Source organism: Juglans regia, chromosome 10 (genome assembly GCF_001411555.2).
Source record: "Juglans regia cultivar Chandler chromosome 10, Walnut 2.0, whole genome shotgun sequence".
In the NCBI taxonomy this organism is placed as follows: Eukaryota; Viridiplantae; Streptophyta; class Magnoliopsida; order Fagales; family Juglandaceae; genus Juglans; species Juglans regia.
The window spans coordinates 27,445,209-27,457,155 of NC_049910.1; the positions used below are offsets into that span (position 1 = coordinate 27,445,209).

At 36.2% G+C, this 11,947-nt stretch overlaps 1 protein-coding gene across 1 annotated transcript; it reads left to right on the plus strand.

The window, feature by feature from the left end:
- The first annotated feature begins 358 nt into the window (after positions 1-358).
- LOC108983801 lies at positions 359-1,150 on the plus strand. Its single transcript, XM_018955567.1, has one exon. The coding sequence runs from the start codon at positions 359-361 to the stop codon at positions 1,148-1,150; it is 792 nt and encodes a 263-aa protein (XP_018811112.1).
- Positions 1,151-11,947: the final 10,797 nt, after the last annotated feature.

Consider the following 11,947-nt stretch of genomic DNA (forward strand, 5'->3'; position numbering starts at 1 on the left):
TATTAAAGTTTGTAAATTTCAATAATCGATCTTCATGACGTTTAAGGTCTTAGATCCATTCGGTTTTTAATGGAATGTAGAAAATGATTTTGATAAGATTTAAGGGTTGGATTTTATAGGTGTAAATAAGCTTGATCAAAAGCCAAGTTTGAAGTTTCATAGACTCTGATGTATGAGGTCTTGAAATTTTGGACTTTAGGAAATAAATTTTTGAATTAGGGTTTAGAATTCTACGAACTACATGAAATAGATTATTGATTCGTGATTTATAGATTAATTAGTAGTTATATTTTTTGCGCAATTATTACTTTATTAATTTCTTCCTTTGAAACATTTAACCAAGGATGAATCTTCCAGGATGGCTGCTCGACGTCGTGTTCGAAATCTTGGGGGCTTGAATGTAAGAAATGAAGAGGACAGATGCACCATAGAGCAATTCAATCAGATGCACCCTCCCACTTTTGATGGTCCTGGCGACCTGACCTTAGCTGAGGATTGGATACAGGACATTGAGGAGATACTCCATATCTTGAATTGTACTGACAAACAGAAAGTATTGTACTCTACCTTCAAGCTGACCGGTGAGGCTAAACGATGGTGGATATCAGAGAGAACCATCAGGGAAGCTGATGGGAGGGGAGTGGTTAGCTGGCTCCACTTCAAGCAAATTTTCTTTGATCGTTTCTTCCCAACATCGATTAGGGACACTAGGGCCAAGGACTTTGCCGACTTAGTGCAGGGTACTATGACGGTGCAACAGTATGTGGCCAGATATATTGAACTATCATGCTTTGCCTTATATCTTATACCCGATGTGGAGAAGAAGACCCGAAAATTTGAGGAGGGACTAAATAACCATATTTATGAGCGAGTGGCTGCCCTTCAGATCCAGAACTTCTCAGAATTAGTAGATAAGGCCACAATAGTTAAGCGAGGCCTCAAGAGAAGTGTTGAACTTCAGGAGCAGAGGAAGGGGCTAACGCCTTTGGAGTTTCCCTCGAACGAGAATCAAGGACCATGGAAGAGGATGAAGCTAGTGAACAACCCAGGCCAGAGAGAGGTGCAGGACAATCAACGGAATAACTCCTGTAAGTCTTGCAACGTAGTACACTTTGGGGATTGCAGAAGGAGAACTGGACGGTGTTTTTGATGTGGGAAGCATAGCCACCTCGTCAGAGATTGTCCAAAGCAACCAGATGGGAGCATGAACCCCAACCCACCTTAGAGGACTGATTTCACAGCACGAGGCAGGAATCAACACAACGCAGTGTAGGCTCGAATTCAACTCAATACAGAATGCGCAGCAGAAGCGTGATTAATCCATTGGAAGTAGCAGCAGTTAGCTAAGCAAATTTCAAGGACAATTTTTTTTTTTTAAGCAGGGGAGGATGTAATACCCCGTATTTTTTTTAGTCTATTTTGTTTTAGTGAAGGATTATTTTAATTAATTTAAATATTGTTTGTCTTGTTTTAAAATTTATCAGATTTCTCGTTAGATTTATTTTATAATTTTATTTAGTTGTGAAATTTACTTTGAGGTGATTTCTTAATATTAATAAGTGTTTGCATTTAAATTACTCTTTGCTTTAATGAATAATTTTATTGTTGGACTTTAATTATTATTATTTTGTTTATTTATTTTGTTTTCCCACGCACGGCACTACCCCATGCACATCTTTCTCTTTCCAAAATTTAGGGTTTTTTTTATCAACCATATAGATACACATTTTTCATCTTAGACTTGGAAAACTACCATGTGTCGTCGCTGCCACCAGCCTCCAGAGACCACCATCGTGCAGCCCCTCCCAGTTCGACGCCAACCTCCATCTCCACGCACGTAAAGCTGACACCCAGTAAATGTCCATCACCAAGGCTCAATGCCTCCCTATGCGCCATCACCTCCGTCACGGCCTCAGCCGCAGCAACATGCCATTACCGTGAGAACGTCCCGCTCATACGTGGAGGTTAGCAACCGCGGGTAACCATTGCACCACGTCTAGCCACCATCGTCGGCCCACTGCCCAACTCCACGCACATCCGTTGACAGCCAAAACTGTCTACTTGGCCTTCTTTTGCACCTATGTTTTTATATCTTAAAAACAGAGCATTTGACATACCACAACTCCTCCACGCCGGTTGCCACACCCACAAGCATCATCACTACCCAGCCATCGAGCTCACCACTGTCGACCTCCGCCTAGCCCTTTTTGTCTGCCGCGTGCCACCTCAAGCTCACGGTGAGCTTCACTCTCTCTCTCTCGCTGAACTCTCTCTCTTTCTCTCTCTCTTTTCTACGTAAGGTTCCTCTCTCTCTCTCTCTAGATGGTCTCTCTCTCTAACCAGTGTGCTGCCGACGCCCCCACCTCCGTAAGCAACCGCCCAGCTCGCTGCCTTCGTGCCCTCTGTCGCGTACGTAGCTGTTGTGTTATTCAAAGAAATTAGTTTTTACATAAGTGTATTTCATGCTTCTAAGCTATACTTTACACTAATTTTATTTAATTACTCTTTTACCCTTTGAACTGCAACTTATGCCAAGTGTTTTAAAACTTGTATTATGTGTTAATAAATTTTTTTTTATTATGATTACAGAAAATCATTTAAGTATTTTAACATGTTATTAAGTAAATAGTTATTTTAAGAGTAAATAATATTGGTGTAATGTTATTTTTACACTTTAGATATGATTTAGTCTGCTCAAAAATAGTTATGGTTTATTTTAAAATATTTTGGGATAATTATATTATCTAGTATTAAACTTTATAGTTTGTTTTCAATAATAAATAGGTCAACTTTTAAATGTTTTAGTCAAGGTTATTAAATCAATATTGGTGATTTCTGAAAGCGAAGTTTTATAATTCGAGGTTATGAGATTTTAGGTTTTGAGGAATTAAATAGGTTATTTTAGGAATTTAGGCTTATATATTGAAATACGTGATTAATTAGAAATTTACAAGAATTACGTGGTTATTTTATAGGTGACGCTTAATTATTGTTCGACATCTTTGAGGAAAATTCTGAAAAAAGCTAAGAAGTCCAGGTAAGCGGGGTTCCTATGCTAGACTTTGCATTAAATAAAATAAACTGAGGTCCTTTTTGGAAGATGTGCATGTTTTGCTATGAAAAGAAATCTGAAAACAACCTCAGTTATTTGTTCTGCTTTATTCTTGAGATTCTATTTAAGAAGAAGTATTTTCTGTCATGACTGGTGTAGACATGAGCTTATTTTTGACATTCTGTTTCTGAACTTTGAAAAAGAGAGCGAATATGAAATTTTGTGTATAAGTTATGTTTTTGTGATCTGATTCTGTTCAGTACTTTGTGTTGATAAGATGTGACACTTGAAAAACCTTTGGCATGACTTTCTAATTCTGTTCTGACTCTGATTCTGATTCTGATATGATGATTCTGATTTTGTTTTGCTCTGATATGTGGGCCTGTCACGAGATATAATAGTCATCCCTAGCCCTGTCACGGGATACAATAGTCATCCCTAGCCCTGTCACGGGATACAATAGTGACCTCTGGCCCTGTCACGGGATATAATAGTGTCCTCTGGCCCTGTCACGAGATACAATAGTGATCTCTGGCACTGTCACGGGAGATAATAGTGACCTCTGGCCCGCTAAGAGATATAATAGGGGTTTTCTGTTCTGAGTGCAAACACTTTGGTGACATGGTGATTTATGTTCTGGTTGGCTTTTCGCAGGATGCACAACCCTACCACGGGGGTTAAAATGGTCTTTGTTCTGATATGATGCTCTGATATGATATGATATGATATGGCGAAGATGTTTAGTCATGTTGTGTCAAAGGAGTCTTTGAATATGACAAGTTGGTTTCTGAATATGAAATATTTGAAAAGTCGCTCTGATTTTCTGATAATATGTATTTTTTTGAGATTTGCATATTGATATTGAAATGTTTTGTTTCTACATTATGAACTATGTGAAAATGCTCATGTTTACACCCTAGTATATGTCTTCTGCTTACTGAGTTATTGATAACTCACCCCTTATCTCCAATTATTTTTCAGATGATTTTTGAATAGACTAGCTACGGATCAGGATTATGGAGCATCGGTGAGATGATTATTTAAGCATAATGGATTACTCACAGAAGATTTCTAAGAAGTGGCGGATTTTATTAAGAGACTTTGTAGTATTCTGATGATGTTATATTTTGGTGTCTATAAATATATTGATGAATTGTGAGTTTTAAGTTATAGGAAGTAACTCTTTGATCCCTACGGGACCGAGGCGTTACAAGAGGCCTATATACACGATGAATGGTTAACATTTTGCTCTCTATATCTTCGTGGTGTTGAGACACGATGAACAAAATGCTAATCTTGCTTTTCAGTCTCCTCTTGAGCTATCAGTATTTTTCCAGAATGTACGACCCTTGGGTGCACAAACGGGTAACGATTTAATTGATGGAGAGTTGGGTAAAGTTCGGTGGTATGTGCTAAATAATTGCCGGGAGATTGATGACTATCTCATGTATGTCGTTGCATGCTTCAAATAATTCTAGTTTCTTCAAGTTTAACTATAACTTGTGTGCTCAAAATAATATTCTTTTGCACTTATATACAGTGAGCACATGGACAAACTCAGGACGAAAGGCGTAGAGAATATAGAGGCAAGACACATGGAAGAATTTTCCGAATGGTTTGAACAACGTGTATGAACTAAAATTATATATATGTTACATTTTGAAACTTTTAACTCTGGGTAACTTTTAATAAATATATATTATTTCAATTGTTAGATTTTGGAACAACGTGCTTATGATCTCGGATCAGTTTCTCCTGAATTGTATGTTTGGCCCTAGTCCCTCAAATAAAGCACTTCAATACACTGCATGCATGGTTCGAGATTATAGATTCCATAATCTGGACCATGAACATAATAGAAATACTCAAAACTCTAGAGTATTGGTTATGGGGAGTTATGGAACAGATGATATTGACTATTATGGTATCATACGTGATATTATCATATCGAAATATCTGAGTGGATCTATAACATAAGTCTTTAAATGTGATTGGTGGGATCTAGGTTGGGTTTCGATACATAGGGATAATCACTTTACCAGTGTCAATACTGCATCTAGATGGTACGAAGGTAATCCATTCGTATTGGCTTGTCAAGCTACCTAAGTCTATTACTTGATTGATCCAATGAAAAACGCGAATGAAGATAGTGAAGAGATAACTTGGCGAATCGTTCAAAAATTCCCTCGAAATATATATGAAGCATGAATAAGTGCAGATTATGAGAATAGTGGAGATGATGATGACACTTCGATTGTAGAGGCTTACCAGAAAGATGGAAAGGATATTAACTTGTTTGTTGACCTCGGTGCACTTGAGTTGCTCCCCTTATGTAGAGATGACGTCCCACCCATCCATCTTGACCTGTTCGTATTAAATGATCATTCAATTCAAGTAAGTGAGAAAGAATTAGAAGAATAAGACGAATCAAAATCCAAGAAGGAAGTGGATAAGGAGGACGAAGATGAGATTGATGATGATGACGAAGATGTTATTGAGGGAGATTCTGAAACAAGTATGGAAAATACATCCGAAGATGAAGAATAAAAGTACTAAATATTTTATTCATATAGGTGACTAAAGAATATTATACTCTTCATAATTTATTGTAATTAATTTTTTTTATATAATTAATCATTTTCAAGGATGCTGCCAAAAAGACAACGAAGAAATGTTCCTCCTCCGCCAATTCCAAGTCTCGAACCCATTGAGGACTCCCCACCCGAGGATTCCGCTCTTGAAGATCAAGTTAACACACAAGAGAACAATAGACAGTCGACACCTACCATTAAGGAAATGTCGTTGATAATTAATTATATAATTAATACTTTTGTCTCAATAACTATATAACTATAATTATACTATTATTATATAATTGATGCATCCGCTCATATCAGTCATGGATGTACACGTGATATCTCTCTTGAGAAAAATTCAAGATCACCATTTTTGATAATTTCACTGGAGGAGTGGATGATAGTGCAGCAACGCTTTCCTCCTATATTGGCATAGTAGTTAGAGGTTATGCTCCATTTTATGTGCGCTCATGGTGAGATGTTCTAAATGAGATTAAGGAGCACATTCGAAATCGTGTATTGGTGAGTTTACTTTGGGAGTACATTTTTTTCACCTAAATTAGTATATCATATTTTTGGCATAATTCACTTATTATGATGAATTTGACCTCGACTTTGGTTGTAGCTAGGATTTGAGAACTGTGAATGAGTTGATGGTTAGACTATTCCGACATCACAAGGGACGATGTTATGACCACTTCATGATTTTGAGACGCTGGAAGAGGTTGCGCAGTCCCTTTCCAGCAGATGAAGTTAGACGATTGGAGAAAGTGTTGTGATCTTTTCGCATCTCCAGATTATCAGGTATTCTAGATTTATAACCTTTAATTATTAACATTTATATTCATTCTACATATGCACAAAATAGATCCGCTCTGATTGTCCACCATCATGCCGGTTTAATGTCATTCCACCGTCTTGCTGAAAAAATGGTAATTATAAAATTATAAAATTCATATATTTTTTTCATATTATTTTATTTAAGTACTAACAATATCTTTTTAAATTTTCTAATGTTGCTTTGGTAGAAACGTGATGATCCTTAAAACTTTTCTCTCATTCATGTTTATGCCGCTGCTCACACGAATGAGCATAGTGAGTAGATAGATTCTGCCGCTGCAGATAATTATGTTAAGTGGTGTTAATTGTGATACCTCATATTTTAGTGTATTTTCTTAATTGAAAGATTTTTTTAATTAATTTAAATATTTGTTCTCTTGTTTTAAATTTATCAGATTTCATGTTGGATTTATTTTATAATTTTTTCGTTGTGAAATTTAATTTGATATGTTTCCTTAATATTAATTATTGTTATGCATTTGAATTTCTCTTTATTTTAAATTAATTTATTGCTATTTATTTTATTTACTGTTTTAAAATTTTTTTCATTGGATCATTTTTGTGACCCAAGATGTGAGAATTGGACCTCATTTAGTTCCTTCACTTTTCCTTCTCTTTCTTTTCCTTCTCTTTCTTTCTCTCCTCTGCTTCTTTCCTCTCCTGTGCGCAGCCCCTCCCTTCTCCAGTCAGTGCGTCGTCCTCCAGCCACTACCGCCGTGCGCCGCCATGGTCGACACCGCCCCTCCCATTCTCTTCCTCTCCGGCCGACGACCTCACCCTCCGATTTCCAGCCCCTCTCGCGCCACCGTTAACCTCCACGCACGGCATAAGTCGCGGCCACCATCTCTTCACCACATCATCTTTGACCTCCTAGCAACATAGACCACCCATCCCCAACTCCGATCCACCACCGGTGAAGCCCTACCATCAACATTTCTGTTTTGAACCTTTTGGCCTTCAACCGCCCTCTACGCCGCCACCCACGACCAACGACCACCATCATTAGCTTCACCGACATCTCAAAGCCCTTCTCTAGTAATCTCGAGTCTTAGTTTGTCCCTATTCAAAAGTGTGTTTTTGAGACCCAGGGCCTAGTGCATTTTGCACTCTTTCGTTGCTATGTCGCTACTTCTTGCACCTCCGTGATTCTTCGAAAATTATGTTATAGCGTTGCAAGTATTTTTTCATCGAATTTTTTAGATTTAAATGTATTTTTACACTAACTCATATTTACTGCAAATTGGTTGGTTGTGCCGGACTGAGTCCGAGGAGTAAGAGGGTCGGTTGGATTGGATGATGAAATTGTTTGTGTGATTGGTTTATGTTTTGAGATTTGTTGGCTGCTTCGGGTTTAAATATGGGTGTTTTGAGTTTGACGTTGGTTATGATGGATATTGATGATTTTAGAAAGTGATGATATATTTTGGGATTATGAAGGTTTTAAGTTTTGAGGAATTAAAATAGACTATTTTAGAAGCTTAGGCTTAAATATTGAAATACGTGATTGATTGTAAACTTATGAAAATTACGTGATTATTCTTATAGGTAACGATTAATATTTATTCGGCATTGTTGAGGAAATTCTGAAAAGCTAAGAAGTTCAGGAAAATGGGATTCCTATACTAGATTTGGATAAAAATAAAATGGGATAAAATGGGATGAGGTTGATTTTTAAAAATATACATGTTTTGTTATGAAAAGATATTTTAACTACCTCATTTATTTGTTCTGCATTACTCATGAAATTTTGTTTAAGAATAAGTATTTTCTGGCATGACTGGTGTAGACATGAGTTATTTTGCATTTTGCTTCTGAACTGTGTAAAAGAGAGCAAATATGAAAGTTTCTACATAAAATTATGTTTTGTGATTTGATTCTGTTCTATTCTGAAGATGTTCTGTACTCTGATATGATGTGATTTCTGAAAACTTTTGGCATGACAGTCTGAATTGGGATGTGGTTTGTGGATGGTGTTCTATTTGACCTACCACGGGTGCTAATAGTGGCTTCTATTTGGGTTGGTACCAACTGTTCTGTTTCTGGTGCACCCACTTTGGAAACAAAGTGATTTTTCTAGTGGTCTTTCTTGTGTGTACACTCGGGGCTCCGAGAACAAATAAGGGGAAGATTTACATTATGTTTCCGCTCGATTAGCAATCGGGGTTTGCACAATCCTACCACGGAGGTTAAACATGGCCTCTGATGTGATGTGATGTTCTGGTATGATGGTGGTCAGTTATGCTATGCCAAAAGACTTTGAATAAGAATATTTTCTGAAACTTTCGCTCTGATATTTTTGATAACATGTTCTGACTCTGCATTCTGAAAATAAAAAGTGTTTGGTTCTGCATTCTGAAATCTATAATTACTCATGTTTGTATACTAGTATACATTCTCTGCTTACTGAGTTGTAGATAACTCACCTCCTTTATCTTCACAATAATTTCAGATCATTTGGATTTTTCAGCTGAGGATCAAGACTATGAAGCATTGGGTGAAATGACTTAAGAATAATGGATTAAGAATAGAAAGTTTTCGATGAGTAATGGTGATTTTTGTTAATTATATTGTTGACATGTGAGGTTAAGTGACATGTAGAGAAATTGTTATTTTTGGGGTTACTGTATTGAGGATTTGATATATGAGTTTGTGTAGTTAATTAAAATTGAAGTGTTTATGTTTGATTTAGAGTTTTTGAAAGTATATTAGCAGTGTAGGAGTTGACTACCAGGTAACATGAGTTAACTCTCCGAACCCTCAGGGTCGAGGCGTTACATTAATTTTGTTAAATAAATTATGCAACATGTGAATAATTTATTTTTTATTTGTATTTCTTTTAATACGTTACTTATTGTGTGTTTCTTTCAAATTGCAGGAAAAATTATGGAGATGCAGTCAGCTTCTAGGGAATCCTCTCCTAGTGACATAAACATATTCACGCAAGTGCCTGGGCCTCAGTGTAGTATGGCAAGAGGTTTGGGATCTTTCAAGCATAGATGTCCATTATCCTCAACCTCATCGACTTCACAAATTAATAATCCTACCAAAGATTTAGAAGCTGTGAGTATATGAGGTTGAGACAGCAAGAGCTAGAGTCTTTCTTAGAGCGACAGTCTCATTTATATATGCATTTGCAGGAGCAACAGAGAATCCAGGAGGAAAGAATACATAGTGAAGTATAAGAGCAAATGCAATGGGAGATGATGGTGCAAATGGAGTGTGTTATGTCATTGAAACAGAATCGCAATGGGTGCAGAAAAAAATAAGAAATGAATTTCATCAATTTTGTCAGCGTATATAACTAATTTTAATATCTAATTTTGAAACTTTATAAGACATTGTTAGTTGTTAATTGATGTTGTGTAATATGATACAATTGATATGTTTTTTAATTTTATGAAACTAGTATTTCTAATCTATACATTCGAATGTAAATAAAAAAGTTCAAACATCGGTTCACATTCGAACCAACGTTTGAATGTAATTACACAAAATTATAATATAACATTCAAACATACGACTCAACGTTCGAATGTACTCACCCTCAAATGAACAAAACGTTCGAATATTTAAACGATTAACATTCGAACAAACCTCCGAACGTACCACTTGCATTCGAACGCTTCTTCGTTAACATTCGAACTAACGTCCGAACATTATACCCCTTACGTTCGAACAATGGTCCGTTAACTTTCGAACAAAGATTTGAACATTTATTGTTGTTAACGTTCAAATGTATAAACGTTCGAACATAAATATGATACATTCAAACTATAATCAACGAACGTCATCTTCTAACATTCGAACGCCAATCAGTCGGGTTGACATTAGCACGTTAGATTGGACGTCCGAACGTTATTTTTCGTGACAGATCTCAACCATTACAAAAAAGGAATGTTCGAACGTACACCAAATGGAACACCTCCAACCGTCGCTAACTATTTTTAGTGTCTGTTCTACAGTAGTAAACCATGACCAATTATTTTCTGTGATGCACATTAGCTAACGGTCATGGTGACCAAATATCTTTAGTGACGTTTTGGTTATTTTAGGTGACAGTTTCCTTTATCACAAAAGACAAATTGTGTTGCAGTGATTTTTGGATAGATAACATCAGCAGATTACATAGTGTATATATAGATAAATATTTACAATCCTATGATAACTTCGATCCAGCAGTACTTAAATACATTTGAATTTGAATTTGTCAATTATGGAAACCAAAATCAAAACTACAGGATCACGGCTTTCTCATCCCTTATTTGTAGCATTGATATTGATCGGCAGCTGGTAGATGGTTTGAATCTTCCTGATTTTCAGCCTCAATATCTTCTACTTGATCTTCTACACCCTCTCTGAGGGTCTAGCATCATCCATCCATAAAGATATATATCATTTGTTTAGTGTTATTCATGTGAAGAGCACACGAAAGATATATACTTGCGTGTAAGGACGGGGAGTAATCATGTACATATCTGTTAGAAAAACATATAAACCATTTGCTTAATATGTGTTTGGTTGGTAGAACAGAGCTATTTTTTGTTAATTGGGTACATTCTCATAAAAATGAATAATTATTTCATGAAAATAACAATTTATCAAAATGAGAAATAACTAGTTTTTACAAAAATAGAGTTGTAACTTTTCTAATTTTGGCTTAAGTTTTTAAAAAATAAAGTTTATGGTCTGACCACCCTCATGGCAGCATTAGTACTTTAGCCGCAACCTTAATGCCAATATGGCCATTGGCATTACGGTTGCCGCTAGACTGCTCCATTTTGGGATGGTCTGGCCACCGGCCTATGAGCTGTGAGATATATATATATATATATATATATAGGTGATGGCAAGCAACCACCATGTAATATTTTCTAAGGATTATAACTTTGGGATTAATATTAAATTTTTGGAAAGAGGATTGCTACATCCATAAAGAAATTACACAAAAACAATCCCACAATCTGACGTGGCTTTATCTGATCCGTTAGATCTACTTTACAATAAAAGTAACTTTATAATCTGATGAACCACATCAAGCCACATCAGTTTGTGGGATTACTTTTGTGTAATCTCTTTGTGGCTTGAGTATTTCCCTTTTAGAAAACATAATATTTCAGCTAGCTAGGGCTTGAATATTTTAGGAATTTCATTGCTTTCACTATAATTACATTGACACGTTCATCTTTACTATCAAACAATAAAGACGCGTTGATCTAAAAGAATAAAGATGCAGATTAAATATATTAAAAGAAAGACGCGTTTCCCATGTTCACATGGGAAGACAAGCCTCCAAAGTAAGTGAAAGTCGTATGCTATTCAACTCATCATCCGGTTGTTATTTTCTTATGTTCTCGTTTTTCCTAACCAAGGAACAAGATAAAGAGGTAGTAGAAGTCTCACTCAGCCAATCTAGACTAACAAAATACAGCACACAACAATCCACTACTACTTTCAGACTGCATGTATCGTCTTATCAGAT